The sequence below is a fragment of the Bos indicus x Bos taurus genome, chromosome 11, assembly GCF_003369695.1.
Source record: "Bos indicus x Bos taurus breed Angus x Brahman F1 hybrid chromosome 11, Bos_hybrid_MaternalHap_v2.0, whole genome shotgun sequence".
NCBI lineage: Eukaryota > Metazoa > Chordata > Mammalia > Artiodactyla > Bovidae > Bos > Bos indicus x Bos taurus.
Window position 1 is genome coordinate 82192294 of NC_040086.1, and position 18850 is coordinate 82211143.

At 41.6% G+C, this 18850-nt stretch overlaps 1 protein-coding gene across 2 annotated transcripts in view; it reads left to right on the forward strand.

The window, feature by feature from the left end:
• The window catches only part of NBAS (neuroblastoma amplified sequence), a 330907-nt gene that overhangs the window by 203218 nt on the left and 108839 nt on the right, over positions 1-18850 (forward strand). For both annotated transcript variants that reach the window (XM_027556036.1, XM_027556037.1), the window contains 3 exons: positions 6547-6623; positions 7012-7149; positions 18397-18626. In XM_027556036.1, the coding sequence (XP_027411837.1) occupies positions 6547-6623; positions 7012-7149; positions 18397-18626 (445 nt within the window). The remainder of the gene's footprint in view (positions 1-6546; positions 6624-7011; positions 7150-18396; positions 18627-18850) is intronic.

Consider the following 18850-nt stretch of genomic DNA (forward strand, 5'->3'; position numbering starts at 1 on the left):
TGTTAATTTATGATTTAGCTTATGACATATATATGTGTGTGTGTGTATTTGCATACCTCTCTTACAAAAAAAGGCAAGAAAATGGAACCACGTGCTAAAGGTTTGAAAGATGGCTGTGTCCTTGGAGAGACTCTGTCGCACTGATTTCTCAGTTTATTAAAGCTTCTGCTGTTTTCCAGAGCTGTTTTTGGAGGAAGGTGGAGAGTTCTTGAGAATAAGGTCCTGGTGGGGCACAACTTTCTAGATTAAATTTGGCCTCCCCCTTTCATGGTGTTCTTAAAATACCTGACCATCTTTGTGGTAGTTGGTAACTCAATGATGAGGCCTCAGAATGATCTGGAAGCATGAAGCAAATAGAGATTTTTGTGGAGGAGCTGTATGGATTGGGGGGTAGCACAATGATAAGTCGGGGATTCCCTCCTGTTCCCTTTCTCACCATGTGTACATCATTCACTGAAGCATTGGTCCTTGAGCCACCTACTGTCCTTGTACCTGGAGTATAACATTCAATTATAACTCAAAGTTGGTGATACCTTTTGACTACTTTCATCTAATTCTACCTTCCCCTACCCGCTGCCTCTGGTAACCACAAATCTAATCTCTTTTTCTGTGAGTTTGTTTCTGGAGTGTAATTGACCTACAAAATTGTTAGTTCCTGGTATATAGCATCATGATTTGATATTTCCGTATGTTACAAAATGATCACGTTTGGTTTCTCTTGAGTATGCTAATATATTTGAGACAGATATCATTAGCTATTTTATAGTGTCAAATATTTGTTAGAAACTCAACAGATTTGATGAATGATATACGTTAAATGACCTAAATTAAAAATTACAGAAATGTGACTCCTGACTTTGGTTCAGAAGTAGGTCATGATACAAATTATACTTCCCAACGCGATCTGACTTTTCAGAATTTTTTAATAAAGTTGATGAAAAGGTTTTTTATGGAGACTAGCTGAAGAAAATTGATCATTATTTATTTAGCTAAATGAATGATTTAATGGCTAATGATTTCTAAATCAATAATATGGGCAGCTTTCCTCTGTGAATTCTGTTCTGGAATTAAATTTATCATAGAGTGCTTTCCAGAGGCACTTATTTTGCAGAGAATTAGTGCTTGGAGGCTTAGGCATAGATTTCATCTGATTTCTAGAGAAGTATTACTTGTCTAGAAAATGCAGTGTATTTTCTGCAAGGTTAGAAAATAAGCATTGCAAATTAAATTCATACACAGTGCTAAATGTAGGACAGATCTTTATTATTATATTTTTTAAAATAAATACATGTATTTTAAATGGTAATGAAAAATCACTGCAATATAGTCTACAGCCAGCAAGATATCTGGTGGATCCCATCCGATTGAAACCCTATGGTTTCTGGACTACTTCAGATCCTCCTTGATAATTTTGTCATATGTAGCTTTACATGGCTCACAGATTGAAGGTCTGAGAAGCTTCCTATATGTGGGGGTTTGAACTGCACCTCAGTGAGGGCTGCTGAGAAAGTTGGGATGGGGGCAAGTGTGGGCAGTTATGACGTGTCTCCCCTTTCCCCTCCTCCTGTCTCTCCCCTCTCATCTTCCCCCAAGCCCCCCACCAAGTTGGTTTCCTTCAATAATTCAGTTAGTGAGGAGGGGTTCTGGGTCAGCACTTGGGTTGTAGGGATTAATGAGCCGTGATCTGGCTGTGGGAGAAAAAAGATGTCACAGAGTGACTTTGACAGTTGTGTTAAGGTTCAGGGAAGAGACACGATCCCTTTCCTTTCAACCTGGGGACGTAGGAGATGCTGGTGTGCCCGACACCGGTGATGGTGGCCTTCCCCGTCTTGGAGCAGCAGGGAGGCCACAGGCTTTGTGTGGCTGGAAACTCGGCTGCCTGAGTGCTAGAGAGGAGGTACATGTATACTTGTCCACACAGAACCCTGTTTGGGAAATAACTGTTGGGGAGCTTGAGCATTTGACCCTGTTTTCAGAAGGATTTTTTCCCCTTTTCTTCTGTAAATATTTTATTAAGGAAATTTTCAAATGCACAGAAAAGTCAAGAAACTTCTACAGTGAACCTCCCATATACTCTCCACCTGGATTTCAACAATTAATATTTTACTACACTTGCTCTAGTCCTCCCACCAAATACAGCTTCTTTCTCTGACACATTTCAGAGTTGTAGGCATCGTTACTCATTGCCTCTTGACATGCACTGTGCGTATCTTTAACTACAGTCAATATTTCTTACTTTTTTATTTTACAACATTTTATTATTTATTTTTTTTCATGTACAAACAATGAAATGCAAAAATGCTAAGTGTAGACATAAGACTGTGAGTTTTGACAAGCACAGCGCCTGTGTAACCCTGGCTCCTTTCAAGATGCAGAACATTACTGTCACCCCAGAAAGTCGATGCCTCTTTCCTGAAAACACCCACCCCACGCTCCCAATCGGAACTGACAGATGTTCAGTTTTTTCCCTGCTGTAGATGAGTTTTGACTGTTCTAGAATTCATTCAGTGGGATATATTCTTTTATGTGAAATGAGATTTATCTGCTTCTATCAGTAGGTTTTTCTCTATTCTTTCTTTCTTATTTTTTTAATAACTGAAAGGTATTCCACTGTATGAATATACCACAGTTTACCCCTTCTCCTGGTGAGGGACATGGGAGCTTTTTCCAACTGAGGGTTGTTACGAAAAAGCTGCTGTGAACTCAGCAGTTTTTGTGAACCTGTGTTTTTACGGACCTTTGTTTTTATTTCTCTAGGGTAACTATCTAAGGGTGGAGTTGATGAGCCACAGTTTTTTAAGGAACTATCAGACCTCTCTTGTTGGCTGTTGTGGTTTTTCTGGGCTGTGATTCTTTAAGACTTCAAGTTCTCCATCTGAATTTTACCTGCCTGGCAAGGAGCAGACAGAAGCTTGCCCTCAGGATAGAAGCTGTAAAGATGGAAAACTCACTGGTGTCATTTCATTTTCCAAGTGGCATCTGCCCTCTAGTTTCTGTCTGCTCTGAGTGCCTCACCAGTGCCTTAAGATACCTGTTTTTCATGCTTTATCCAGAGTACATAGTTTTCATCTGCAGGAGGGCTGTACAAGTAAGAGAACCCAATCCCAGAAGATTTTAAATCGGATGTAGTATTCTGGATTTCACTGGAGTTCGTCTGATGAGAGTGGGGCAAAAGTCTGAGTCATCAATTCACTCAGAAACAGATGAAAGAAACAGAAAGATGAAACAGAAAGCCAGGGTACCTTTCTCTTAGGATTAATTCTGAGGAGTCAACTCATATCAATGAAGCTTACCCTGTAGAGAGGACTTTGGACTCACCCTCAACTTAAGCGATCTTCATCTTCTGTGGTTGAAGTAGATGTCAGGAGGCCTCTTGAGAAATGGGCCAAATGGGCATTCAGGTGGATGAGATATGCCAGCTAAAGGGCAGTCCTGGTGGAGATGCTACAACAAGGACTTGGCTTAAAATGAGATTTGAAAAACACATGGCAATTTGGCGATAGCTATAAAAATTATAGTTGTGGGATTATTTGACCTAGTGATTCCTCTTCTGGGAATTTATTCCATGAATTCTCACACATGGAAAATACGGCACATGTTCATTGCTTGTAATAGCATACGATTGTCGATAGCCTGATACATACCGATGGAGAGAGATATCTTATTTTATATGTCTTGTTTTCTGTCTGCGTTAGTCAGCTTGGGCTGACAGGACAGAATACTATAGACCAGGTGGCTTAAACAGCAAAAATTCCCAGTCTCACAGTTTGGAGACTGGAAATCAGATGCCAGTGTGGTTGGGTTCTGGTGAGCTATCTCTTCCTGGCTAGCACACAGCTGCATTCTCACTGTGTCTTTACCTCAGGGCAGAGAGAGAGGGAGAGGGAGGCAGAAGGTATGAAGGGGGCAGAGTATGGGTTTTCATGGGAAATAACAGGCGAGGTCTGGTAGGCATGCTTGAGCAAGCTTGAGAGGAAGAGTTTGGGTAACTTTGGTGGACTCTGGGCTGTGGGGTGATCTCTGGCTATCTAGCACTTGGCCCTGGGGTGATCAGGGCAGAGGTGATATTACGCCTGGAATGCAGAAGCCAGAGAAAGGGGCTGGTTCAGAGAATTGGCTCCAAGCTGGTTGGTTTGCACATCAGTGGTGTGCCCGCAGGGAAGCTCTTTGCTTTACTTGGCAACTGACTAGTTTGCCAATAGCCCAGATTGACAAGACTCTTCCCCCTCAAATGTCAGTGCATCATAAATTGCAGGAAAGTTTTAAAATTGATGCATACTGTTGTGAATATGGGGCTTCCCTGGTGGCTCATTCAGTAAAGAATCTGCCTGTGATGCACGAGACCTGTGTTTGATCCCTGGGTTGGGAACATCTCCTGGAGAAGGAAATGGCAACCCACTGCAGCACTCTTTGCTGGAGAATTCCATGGACAGAGGACCCTGGCAGGCTACAGTCCATGGGGTCACAAGAGTCAGACATAAGAGTTGTTTATATGAAATGAAGCCTTTGTGGTTATTATTCACTTGGAGCAAATATTTGTGTTTTAAAATGATTATTTTCACTATTTGTAAAAATAACAATGATTCTTTGGACTCCTCTGAGGGTGATTTTTGTCATTACTTTTAGTTCATGGAAATTAATTATTTTCTCTTTTGCCTGCTAAAAGCTTTGTATTCAATGATATATGTTCAAGAAACACTGGTGACCATCTTTTGAGTTGTATCTGTGAAATAATATTAAATATTTGAAAAATAAACCTATTGAAATTTATATTTTCAGATCTAGTTTTTCCCTCACAAAGGTCTCTCAAGGGAACTCTGCTTTATTCCAGCCACGTCGTCATGACTGTTCTTTGTTGTTTTTGTTTTTTGTTGGGTTGTTTTCCTTTTGGAATTTCCTTCAGGATCTGGAGCATATGCTTAGGAATATCTTCAGAGGTAGCGTATTTTTTCATCCCTTGAAGGTGCTTTGATTTTTGGAAATCGCCAAATGCACATTAAATGGAGTGTAAGATTGAGTTGATGATAGGATTAAAAACAAAAACAAAAAACAAGGAAAGAAAGAAAGGAAAAAAGATCTGACTGGAAGTCAGTAATGGGACTGGATGATTTTCCCAGGCAGGGCTCAGACTAGCCCCAAACACAACTCTGAGAGGGACGGTCCTCCATTAGCTGGGGTATCGGCCATTCACCTGGAATAAGGGCTCCTGAGCCATTCGAGACAGGGCTGGTTTTGATGAATAGGTTTAGATTCTAAAAGCCAGAAAAGGGGTGGTTTGAAAACTGTCCTCTTTTGTACATAAGGAAGGGAAATATCTGAAGGAAGTAAAAATGGAGTGGAGAAAAGCTAGATGAGATTGGAGGTTGCAGTTGTAGAGGAAATGAGTGTTTAGAGAACTCAGATTCTTTTACTAGAGGTGCTGTGCAAGAAGCCTAGTTCCCTTTTAGATGAGTCAGCACAAGACATGAAGTTTTAGGTCACGTCTGACACTCCACTCACTTAGAGCTGGCTCATCTAGGCTCAGCTAGTAAAGAATCCACCTGCAATGCAGGAGACCAGGGTTCTATCCCTGAGTTGGGAAGATCCCCTGGAGAAGGGAAAGGCTACCCACTCCAGTATTCTGGCCTGGAGAACTGTATACTCCATGGGGTTGCAAAGAGTCAGACATGGCTGAGTGACTTGCAGTTTCCTCTAATACACCATAAAATTATATGGTGTATTTACAGAGTGAAATATTACTTACTTTGAATTATTTAGATGCTGTTTACCATCATTAGTGAAGATCAGGAGAGTCTGTTCTCTATAAAAAAAGTTTACACTGTGATGACAGTGACTGTCTGGTATTGGTCACTTAAGGTCCTAAATGAGTGCCTCCTTGTTAATACAAAATGGATATAAACACAGGTGTTATTCTCAGTGTTCTCTCTTTTATTAAATCCATGACATTGATAGGTTGTTGCTTATATACAGAAGTTTTATAAAAGTTGTAACGGTTGGGATATTTTAAGATGTTATATAATCAAAGCATGAAACTTGTTTTCTTTTCATGGAATGTGGTGCAGAGAAAGAACCCAGCCATATTGTCATGACTCTAGTAATCAAGAGAGTTATCCTAAGTCTGCTCTCGCAGATCTGTGTTGTTCTGACCATGAGTGCTCATGTGGTCATCTTCCACAGTAGCTGTCATTGATATCCAGAATTGTATAGCATGGCCTGGGTCTCTAAAACTCGAAGATTAGCTGGAAGTGACATCCTCACTGATCTGTTTGCACTTAGACTTTGTAGCTGCACTAACAGTATTCACATATGTAAGTAGCAAATGGCATAGTGTGTCTGAGTTAAGGCAAGACTACCATTTAACGTAGTTTCATATAATCTGTACTTCAATGGTGCTGAATAGACTTTCTCATAAAGCATCTTAAAAAGTTCTCTGAAGATAATTACAGTTGAAATCGTGAAGGACTAAAATCGTGACACTTAGTAACCATGACTGTCACATGGATCCTCAAAGAAAATAATGAATTTTTTTTTTTCCCCTGCATCCAGTTCTCTTACAGCTAGCAAGTGACGCTTTACCAAATGATATGACCTTGGCTCTTGCTTATCTCCTGGCCTTACCACAGGTAAGTTTGCCTTTAACCAAGAAAAAAAGGACTTAAAAAATGAATAAACTGAAAGTCTCTACTGGGGATTTTCACCAGTGAATTGTTTATTGCATGTTTCATTTCCTTCTGGTTGTGCCTCTGCATAATGGAAGGGCTGTGGTCAGTATCTCAAGAGTAAAGTCTACAATGTTAGCTGAAATCTTGATTTTAAAATCTGCTTTCACATGCATAGGATCTGCCTTTATAATATGTCTGAATTTTAATGTAGTCATGTTAAGATGAGCTTGAGTCAATTTGATAGAAACTTTGAACCAAAATTCTACAGTAAGGACTAGAAATGTAATGGTTTATGATGGTTGTGCCAGTTTACTTTCAGCTGAGCTCTTTCTCTTGTTCTCCCTTGTAGGTGTTAGATGCTAACAAGTGCTTTGAAAAGCAGTCCCACTCTGCTCTCTCTCTCCAATTGGCAGCCTATTATTATAGCCTCCAGATCTATGCCCAGTTGGCTCCATGTTTCAGGGACAAATGCCATCCTCTTTACAGGGTGAGTCCTCACAGTTTCCACTTTATTAATAAGAAATGGTAAAGCTTTTCTAAAATAGTTAAAACACGTATTTACCTCTTCGGAGGGACTGAAACACTTTGCATTCAGAATGCATTCACAGTGGCTGTGTTAGATGGAGTTGCTTTTCCATGCATTAATAAGAGGCAGAGGTTCTAGTATGTAAGGTGAATGTTGCTGCTGCTGCTGCTAAGTCGCTTCAGTCATGTCTGACTCTGTGCGACCCCATAGACGGCAGCCCACCAGGCTCCGCTGTCCCTGGGATTCTCCAGGCAAGAACACTGGAGTGGTTGCCATTGCCTTCTCCAATGCAGGAAAGTGAAAAGTGAAAGTGAAGTCGTTCAGTCGTGTCCGACTCTTAGTGACCCCACGGACTGCAGCCTGCCAGGCTTCTCCGTCCATGGGATTTTCCGCAAGAGTACTGGAGTGGGGTGCCATCGCCTTCTCCGAAGGTGAATGTTGATTCACCCCTAACTTCTCTGTCATTTATTTCATTTTCTAGCATTCTTAGGAAAGGCTGAAGTAGTAGAGGAGAAACGGATAACTGGCTTTGTAACTACTTTCTCAAGAGGAAGATGGCTCTGATTTAGGACAGTATGCAGTGTTGTTCTTTGAACAGCACTGCACTTTTATGTATTTTTAAGCCAGAGAGGTATGAGAGTAGTAATGGTGCAGGTGAGATGTTGAGACATACTATGCCTACTTACTCGCATGGTTCTGACACCTTATTAAATTCATTGTTAATTTCTGAGTGAGCGCACCTGAGCTTGGCCTCAACTTACATTGCCTTCTTTTCTGGACCCAAAAGTGTTTCAGGTGCTGCTGGAAAATGGAAGGCCTCTAGGTTTACTTGTCTGCACCAGCTTTAAGCATCAGCATTCAGAAATTATCTCCTTTTTACACTGGGTATTTTAAGAGAATTACCACTTTAAGAATAGATAAGCAAATAGATTAGACTTTCAAATCCACTCTGTGTACAAATTCAAGGCTCAGTGTCTATTGAGGCAGGATTCTTCCCCCTCTGACCCAGAGCAGACTGCAGAGAAAGAATTTGGATGCCTTGGCCATCCAAAACAAACATATCTAAGAGCCTGTAAGTATATGAAAACATTCTGTTCATGGCAAAATCTTTGGCTTTGATTCATCAGTTTTTATTTAGAAAGAGAAAGGGGAATGAGCGAACTCTCTGCCACACAGGTTACTCTCCCAAGGGCATCATCATTACGAGTGGGTATTGTTTTCAGAAATGGGTATATTAGGATGAAGTTCGGGCCAAGGAAAGGACTGTCTTTTTTAGGCTAGTTCATGTATTACTTTATTTGGGAAATTTTGAATTTCTTTTTTTGATTGCTACTGCTGCTTTGTACTACTTTTTCCCCCTATACTCTAGTAATTTTCCTTTGTTTTGCTTTTATATCCCAGGTATGTTTTTGTTTGAGATAAGGAATTGACCTACTATGTTATAAATTGAGGGAAAGAAGTGATTATATATAGGTGCAAGTGAGGCAGGTTAATTTCTGGAACAGTGTACTTACTTAATGGAACAAGCATCGTCTCTTCCTTTCTGTCGCCTCTGCATCTTTTTCCAGGCATCTAGCAGAGCAGCCTTTCCGGAATGGAGGTCTGGGCTTCCTCTCCTTCACTTCAGTGCTTCAGTGGTTTCCCATGGCCCTAGCGAGGTCGTCTGGCCTCTGTTTCCTCACCTTCATTTTCCTTTTGTTCAGCCATACCAAGCTGCTTAAAGTTCTCACACAGCCCGTGTATTCTCTGTTCCTTGTCTTCAGCATGTTGTAATCTTTTGCCCATAATGTTTCACCAGCATGCCTTTGCTTAGTGCTCGGGTCCTGCCGCCTGCCACCATCCTGTCGTGCCCCCAAGCTGTGCTGGACGCTCCTCTGTGTGCCTGTACTGCCCTTTCCTTACCTCGTGACTTCTGTACTGTGTTACTTTGAATTTGCCTATTTTCATCTCACTGGATAACGAGCTGTTTCAGGCCGGTGTCTGTGTTGTATTCATTGGTTTCCTCGTTGCAGGATCTGGAATGTCAAGGGGAGTAAATGGGTGTTCCCTGGGGTAGAATACTGAAAATTAATGAGTCATCCTTCAGTACATAGGAGGCAGTTGGATAATGTGTGTGTGTTTATCAAAAATATTTGTCAGATGACTGCTTGTGCCAGGCAGTGTTCTAGATCCTGGGAAGACAGTAGTGGACAGTGTGTATAAAAACCCTTCCCCTTTTCAGATTTACATTATGTTTGGGGAGGGGCACCATCAACAACAAAAAAAGTAAATATATCTTTTGTTTGATTATGATAAGAGCTTTGCAAACAAAAAGCAAAGAAGAAAGTTAAGCAGTGGAGTTCAGTTTAAAACAGGCTCAGGAAAGGCCTGAGTTAAGAGGGTGACCTTTGACTAAAAAAAAGGATGAGCATAGCACGAGGAAGACTGAGGGGAGGAGAGCATTCTAGATAAAAGGATGGAACCTGTAACAGAGAAGTTGATATGTCCCTGTGCCATCCTATGTACTCTAGTGTTTTTTCACAAGTATTTAAGGAAGTATTGAAAGTATTACTTTATAAAATGTGAGGCACAGAAGTGTTGCCCAACTCCAGAGGGAAAGTATAGCAGTGGAGTCGGTGACTAGACTTCACTGTGACCCGTTCGGGTCTCCTCTAGGCCGGGAAGGTGTCAGGAGGGGTCACAGCAGGGGTGTATGTGGGGCTTGTTTAGGGAAGCTCTCTGGGAACGGTAGAAGGATGAGACTCACCTTGGGAAGGCATAGGCTGTCTTAGTACCTTTCACATTCAATCTGCCATTTGATCCATTGAGCAGCCTCATTTTGCAGAAGTGGCAGCCTCTGCAGAAGGTAAGACTCAGAGAAATTGGGTTACTTGTTCAGGGTCGCTCCAGTAGAAAGTGACCTCAGTCACCGGAGCTCCTGATTCCAGTCTTTACCTGCCCATTGTCTGGTCGTGCGGCCACTCCAGCTTTGTTTCAGAAGCAGCGTGTCCCTGTGTTTTGGACCCGAGTGATCTCTGGCTCGCACTCCAGCATGATGTTTCTACCCGCTTTGCAGTGGCTGTTGGCTGAAATCTCTACTCCCGTGTTTGACAGGGAAGCCACTCAGTGAACACTAGTGGCTCTTCCTCACCCCACCAGTCATGATCCTGACACTGGCTCATTTGAAGTTTATGTTCTGACTGTTCAGACTGTATATTTCTCTGATTTTGACATCCTTTCCCATGCCTTGGTGTCTGTGCAGATGTAATTCTCCTGCCTGAAATACCTCTTGCTTCTTCCCACTAGTAGCAGATAAGTCTGAGCTTATAAAAGCCTCCTGTGTGAAACTTTCTCTGCTGCCTGAAATGATTTTTTTTAATTCTCTTTCTTACCTTTCTAATTATTGTAAATACATCTTTTTTTTTTTTTTTTTTTTTAAGTTGAAAAGTAAAGTTAAAGTCAATCAGTCATATCTGACTCTTTGTGACCCCATGGACTGTAGCCTGCCAGGCTCCTCTGTCCATGGAATTCTCCAGGCCAGAATACTGGAGTGGGTAGCCTTTCCCTTCTCCAGGGAATCTTCCCAACCAGGGATCGAACCCAGGTCTCCCGCATTGCGGGCAGATTCTTTACCAGCTGAGCCACAAATTAATTTCTGTCTCTCCCGGCTCTCTTCCAGACTTCCCCCAGAGTGGATCTTGTAGGCTGTGGTAGCCGGTGCACCTCGTCTTCTTTCCACATATGATCCTGTTGAGGGCAGGAATCCCCGTCTATTCTGAGTCCCCAGGACATCACCTCCTTCTAGTTACTCAGTGATTGTTTGTTGGCATGTGACTCATTTGAGGAATCATTTCAGCTGCTATGGTGAACAGCCATCAGTATTACATTTTGGGAGTCCCGACTTTTCATGGACGGGCCTGTTAGCTGGATGTTTTAAGTATGTTTGCATTGTCCATTGACTACCTAATGGCTCATTATTTGAATCTTTTCAGAATCTCTCCCTGCAAAAAACCACACTGCTGAGTTTGAATTAGACATGACAAACTTCTGATGAATCATCTTGGAAATGGAGATCCAAGTGGTTTCAATTTGTTGCCCACACATAATAACTCTCCATGAAGCTTTGCTTCTCCTCAGTTGTCAGTTCAGCTTGTTTCTATTTGCACAGTCTTTTCACATTTTCTCTTTCCACTCCCTGCAGTTCTGAGCTGTGGGAATGATAACTTAGGTAGATTACTAGGTTTGAATGAAAGTGTTGATATGATTTGTGGTGTCATTTCTGATAAGAACCCTGTGCATCTTGGTGCAAAGCACATCCTGTGTCAGCCGCACAGACCCCCAGGACCTGGCAGCAAACCTGGGTGATCATTGAAGCAGCCCAGCAGGCCTTTTTTCTTTTTAATATTTATTGGTTGACTGATTGATGGATTGATTTAGCTAGGTGCACCAGATCTTAGTTGCAGCATATGGAATCTAGTGTCCCAACCAGGGATTGAACCCAGGCCCCTTGCCCTGGGAGTGTGGAGTCTTAGCCACCTGACCACTGGGGAAGTCCCTCATGTTTCTTTTTAGAGATCTATAATGATGATTGGCAAATGGTCACTTGCAGAGAATTTCCTCTTCTAGTATTTATCCTAATCAACTTTTTATGTTGAAAAAACAATGCACAAACATGGCAAAAAACAGATGAAGAAAATAGGATAAAACAAAAGGTCAGTTTCCTTTTTGTATTCCTCCAGAAATAGTTATGGATGTACATATTTATATAACAACTTTGTAATACAGATATGAGTAAGCTATCGGAGAAGGCAATGGCACCCCACTCCAGTACTCTTGCCTGGAATGGACGGAGAAGCCTGGTAGGCTGCAGTCCATGGGGTCGCTAAGAGATGGGCAGGACTGAGCGACTTCATTTTCACTTTTCGCTTTCATGCATTGGAGAAGGAAATGGCAACCCACTCCAGTGTTCTTGCCTGGAGAATCCCAGGGACGGGGGAGCCTAGTGGGCTTCCGTATACGGGGTTGCACAGAGTCGGACATGACTGAAGCGACTTAGCAGCAGCAGCATGAGTAAGCTATACACATTTCTGTACCTTGTGTATTCGTATCTTTTGTAATTATTGTAACTGCATCTTTTTTACAAATTGAAGTATTTAATTGTAGTTTTTTTTTTACAAATTGAAGTATTGAAATTTACAAAGTGTTAATTTCTGGTATACAAACAAAGTGCTTCAGTTATACATATAAGCATGCAAGTACACACGTGCAGATATTCTTTTCCATTGTAGGTTATTACAAGATACTGAATATAGTTCCCTGTGCTATACAGTATGACCTCGTTGTTTATTTATTTTATACAGCATACTGTGTATCTGCTAATCTCAAACTCCTAATTTATCTCTCTTCACGTATATGCATCTTGAAGTGTAATTTCTCTAGGTTAAAAAAAAAGTTTAAGAAGATAAAATCATTTAAAAATGGAAATGTGTCTTTTAGTTTTATATGCTAGAGAATCAAACCTAGCAGGGGATGAAATTCAAAACTTTATGGTAGACTATTTCTAAGATGCATTTTTTTAAGCTACTAATTGAAAATACTAAGTAGAAAATTATCTCAAGCAAATAACAACCCTAGAGGGAAAACATACCACCTGTTTAAAACTTTCCAAACAATATTACCAAGAAATGGAGACTATTAAGCCTGAATGGATTTATTACCTCTACTAGTTAGTAGTACTAGATGAAGTCATTCAACATTCTAGTCTCATAAATATTTATGTACATTAAATTTTTTTTTTTTTTTTAACAGGGACCTGGCCATAGTCTTTAAAGAAAGCATATATTTTTTTCTACACCTTAAAGAAACTGCATTGCCAGATTTGGGGGGAAAATTAGAATAATTTATTCTCTACACTTCTTAAATTTTTTACGCCTTTTTATGTTTTCAGTTTTTGTAGTATCATTTCAATACTGAATATGGGAGATTTCAAAGCTACCCGTAAAGTCCTTCAAAAGTTTCTTAAAGGCTAAAAACTTTTGTACTCATGGATCATGTCATTGAACTTAGGTGGAAAAAGAGGGAGAAAGATTTGAATATACTCTGCTCAAAAATTAGTGACTTGACGTGTAAAACTGGATATAGGACATTCAAGGAGCTCTGCTGGCAGGGTAGGGAGCAGGGCCTGGTACAGTGGAGAGCCCACAAGACAAGAGATCAGGAGGCTTGAGTCTCTTCCTTGCTGTGAGACTCCAGCTCAGGATGCCTAATTGGAGATTGGCATCTATAAAGCAGTTACCAACAGTCTCCTGTGCCCATCACTGGGTTGGTATGAAGGTCAGATCAAAATCATGTGAAAGTGCTTTAGAAACTTTAATGCTGTGCACTTGTGAAGTGAATGAATGAATGTATGAAATGAAGTGTTGGGCTGAGTAGAGGATGCTTTTGGAATATATTGAGAGAAATTGTGATGAGCCCGGGGGAAGAATTGTTACTAGAATTTAAAACTTACATTGGAAGTAATCATGACAGGTAAAGTTTCTGGAGGAAGGGATAGAAAGTAGTAGTGATAATGATTAGAAAATAATTTGCATGGAAAGCTAGAACTTAAAACATGCTCATCCATCTACTCTCTATGAAGCGTCTGTCAAGAACAAAGTATTGGTTGGCCAAAAGATTCGTTCGAATTTTTGCCCCAAATTGCATCTCTAGTAAGCAAAGGATATGGTATATAAACTAGTACTGCTGACGTAAAAGCTGCTGCTGCTCTTTGGTGTGTCCCCCTCTTACTCCACAGCTCTAATGTGCTGTGGGAAAGACACATCCACTAAGTACAGCTGGTTTCTGCCCTCTAGAAACTAATTTAATACTTAAAAGAGAGGCAGTGTAGAGTATGCAATAAAAGTACAATTAAAGTGTAACAGATATATCAGTAATGTGCATGCGTAGTCACTGAGTCATGTCCTACTCTTTGCAACCCTATGTTCTGCAGCCTGCCAGGCTCCTCTGTCCATGGGATTCTCCAGGCAAGAATACTGTAGTGGGTTGCCATTTCCCTCTCCAGCATCTCTTCCTGGTCCAGGGATCAAACCCGTATCTTTTGAGTCTCCTGGATTGGCAGCAGCTTCTTTACCACTGTGCTACCTGGGAGTACCTTTGAGTAAATTCCATAATTGCTTTCATTTTTGGAGCCCCTCCTATGGACCAGGTCTTGGTTTGTGTATTTTATATGTGTGTGTGTGTATATAGTTTCTTAGGCTTTGTGCAACCACGCAAGCTATAGTATATTGCCATTTTATAGATAAGACTATTAAGTTTGTAGTTGTTAAATAGCTTGCACAAGGACATTCAGCTAGTAACTTATGTGTATCCATGTTTATTACACTCTGTCATGCCATTTTCTTCATTGGAAAAAAAGAATAGGTGTTTTTTTGCCACATATGAAAATGAAGGTTGTATGTGGAGACTTGAAACTCTCTGTAAGATAAAGAAAAGCCAGTGTAATGTTAGTAGTAGCAATTATGTGCATTATTGCTTTGTGCTATTCAATACTCTTGGAGCTGAACTCTTTAACCTGGTTTGGGAATTTGTTTCATAAATGGTGTTAGAAAGAGAATAGAAATGAGATCAGGTATTTGGTGTACTCTCCCAATACAGGTACCAAATCCGTGAGATGCCAGAAAACAAAGAGTGAGAAAATGAGTGTGGTACAATAACCATAAGAAGTCCTTGGGAGAGAGAAGGTGGTTGGTTCCATGAATAGGGAGTAGGAACCAACAGCCTGGTAGAGCAGGGCATGGAGTCATACAGAGATGGGCTGCCTGGTTGTCGCATCGCCTTCAGAGCACATTGGGCAATTTGAGGCTGGAAGACTTGAGTCTGAAATCAGAGGGTCAGAGTATACATGGAAAAAAGCCTTCACTGTTTTGATCAATGTGAGTTTGCTAGTGGAGTGCAAAACCAGTACAAAGAGCTCCCTGAAAGAACACCTACAGAAGAGCTGTCCTGCTGCCCTAAGACTCCAATTGCTGGATATTTGCTCCTGCTCTCTCTCTTTCTAGACAGAAAAGTGCTTACTGGATGAGGTGCGAGACGAACAGGCAACAACAGGGCACACCAGGATGCAGAGCAGGTGTAGATGGGCTGCTGGCTCCCTGGCAACAACCATATGCCAGACAGCTTCAGAGGGGGCTGTGCCTCTAGGGGTGGTTCAGGGAGGGACCTCATGAGCTTCAGTCTGTAAGCAGAAGGGAGCTGGGTTAAATGACAGATGAAGAGGCACTAAGAGCCTAGGAATGGGATCCGATTTGCCTAAATCCGTTGCCAGATATACCAGTCTTATACAGCTTATTCCCAAATCACTTCTAAATGCAGTTGGATCAGCTTCGTTCACTCCATCTCCCCATCAGGGCTTAGCCATATAGGTTTAGCACATATTCTCGCCTTTACTGGAATTTGTTTCCCTCGTTTTTTTTTTTTTTTTAATATATAATAATTTTATTTATTTTTAGCCATGCAGGGTCTTCCTTGCTGCACAGGTGTTTTTCTAACTGCAGCAAGCAGAGACTAGTTGCGGTGCGAGGGATTCTCATCGTGGTGGCTTCTCTTGTTGCAGAGCACAGGCTCTAGGGTGTGGGCTCAGCAGTTGTGGCTCCCGGGCTCTAGAGCACAGGTTTAGTAGTTGTGGCCCATGGGCTTAGTTGCTCCAAAGCATGTGGGATCTTCCCGGACCAGGGATTGAACCCATGTCTCCTGCATTGGCAGGTGAATTCTTTACCAGTGAGCCACCAGGGGAACCCCTGTTTCTTGATGGCCTTTTTACTACTTAATACCTGAATAGTTAGACTAGAAATTAACTCTTCCACAAAGCCCTGCTTGACACATGCCCGAAGCCAACCCCTCTGTATTCATTCCCATAGCACCCTGTGCTTAGTGGTATCAAACCATTTACAGTCGTTGGCTTGATTGTCTTTCCTTATAGACTACATTCCTGGAGGAAAGGGTCACATCTTCTTAGGACATCACCTGGCACATAATAGGTGCACAGAAAGTATTTGTTTAGTGAATGACAGATAATCTTGCAGCTACTTGGGAGCATTGGTTTTCAAAGCCGGGTCTTTTGACTTGAGATAGATATCTGTAGTTTTTGAGGACAGGACTCAGTGTATGCATAGAGATAGGGGAAGCATTTAGTAAGGTTGACCTTTTCTTAAATCTACCTGTTGGAATCCAAGAAGATTTCTTTAATTGGTTTTTATCATCACTCCCAGACTGTTCCTTAATAGGATCAAGAGAGAGAATGTCAGGCTAGGTTTGGCAATATGGACCCAACAATGATAAATCACCTGTGCAGATCAGAATAATGACTTACACATGAGAAATGCTGACAGCTCATTATAATTAGATGTGTTTTAGAGAGCCACAGGTAGATTCGGGAGTGTTTTTTTTTTTTCTCTAATTTGCTTATATTAAAATATGTACCATGTCTTCCCAGAAGCTGAGAGGGATTGAGTTAATGTTGTTCACATGTTAGGTAACTCTGGAATCATGGTGGAGTTGCTATGGCTTCATTGACACCCAGACCAACTTTAAATAAATGTGGTTATATTATATTTATTTAATATAAATAAATAACCACCTTTCCTGTCAGCTGATCAATTCTGGGCTTTGTTCTATTTGAATAATTGTTTTGTAACATAAGTATCAGTTTAGTTGCTTAGTCGTGTCTGACTTTTTGTGACTCCATGCACACTGCAGCATGCCAGGCCTCCCTGTCCATCACCAACTCCTAGAGTTTACTCAAACTCATGTCCATTGAGTCAGTGATGCCATCCATCTCATCCTCTGTCGTCCCCTTCTCCTCCCACCTTCAGTCTTTCCCAGCATCAGGGTTTTTTCAAATGAGTCAAAGAATTACAGGACAGTATCCCATTGAGCCCCAAATTGAGAAAAGTAAAAATTGGTTGCATACTTTTTTATGAAACTAGAAAAAAATGATTGTAGGAACAAGGATGGGTTTTTTTTTTCCCCTTACTTATCCCTGGAGAAAATACTCTTCTACTTAACTGTCTAGGCATTTCTAATGGGATTATTGAACTACAGCTTTGTTATTGAGAATACTTAGATGGTCCAAACAATATTTTCCAGGGGCAATGATGACAAAAATTGCTTCCAGGGTGAATTATTATAAATGATCAGATAATTAGGGAAGAGATCTGGAATAGGCTCAGGTATCTAATGCTAGTTGAAAAAGCAAGCATACATATTTTTTAAGTGGATGGAGAGATTTTTGAGTTGGAAGAACAGAGCAGGCGTCCAGAAATCCATTTCTAGACTCAGTTTCTGTGTCCTGTTCTTATGATCTGCAAAATGGACCACCTCTGCATCAGACCGGAGAAGGCAATGGCAGCCCACTGCAGTACTCTTGCCTGGAAAATCCCATGGATAGAGGAGCCTGGTAGGCTGCAGTCCATGGGGTCGCTAAGAGTCGGACTGACTGAGCGACTTCACTTTCACTTTTTTTTTTTTTTTTGTTTTTTGTTTTTTTTTTTTTTTTTTTTCTTCTTCCAATTTTATTTTATTTTTAAACTTTACATAATTGTATTAGTTTTGCCAAATATCAAAATGAATCCGCCACAGGTATACATGTGTTCCCCATCCCGAACCCTCCTCCCTCCTCCCTCCCCATACCATCCCTCTGGGCCGTCCCAGTGCACCAGCCGCAAGCATCCAGCATCATGCATCGAACCTGGACTGGCAACTCGTTTCCTACATGATATTTTACATGTTTCACTGCCATTCTCCCACATCTTCCCACCCTCTCCCTCTCCCACAGAGTCCATAAGACTGTTCTATACATCAGTGTCTCTTTTGCTGTCTCGTACACCGGGTTATTGTTACCATCTTTCTAAATTCCATATATATGCGTTAGTATACTGTATTTATGTTTTTCACTTTCATGCATTGGAGAAGGAAATGGCAACCCACTCCAGTATTGTTGCCTGGAGAATCCCAGGAACCCGGGAGCCCGTTGGGCTGCCGTCTATGGGGTCGCACAGAGTCGGACACGACTGAAGCGACTTAGCAGCAGCAGCAGCTGCAACAGACTCCCCAGGGTGGTTGTAAACCTTGATTAAATAGCGGCCGTGTGAAGGGCCAGACAGACGTGCAGTTGACGTGACCTTCTTCCCATTGTTACTTTTTTTTTCTAATTAGTCCTTTTGTTGTTCACAGGCTGATCCCAAAGAACTGATCAAGATGGTCAGCAGGCACGTGACTCTGTACGGACACGAGGCCTGGCCCGAGGAGCTCGCAGCACTGACCAAGCAGTTGCACTACTACAACGAACGCCTGCTGGACTTCACTCAGGCTCAGATCCTCCAGGGCCTGCGGAAGGGTGTGGACGTGCAGCGGTTCACGGCCGACGACCAGTACAAAAGGGAAACCATCCTTGGCCTGGCCGAGTAAGAGATACCTTTGTCTCATAAAGGGATGGGATAAAACACACAAGGACAAGCTGAGTTATCAGGACTATGAGTCACAGTCCCTTGAAGATGTACATTCATGGTTACCGTGAGCAGGGTTTCCCCTACTTCTTCCAATCCCGTGAGGGACGTGTGAGTCTTCACAAATGGATTGTTGGTGGGATCATGGTTAGCATAGCTGCCTTCTAAATGATCAGTAAATG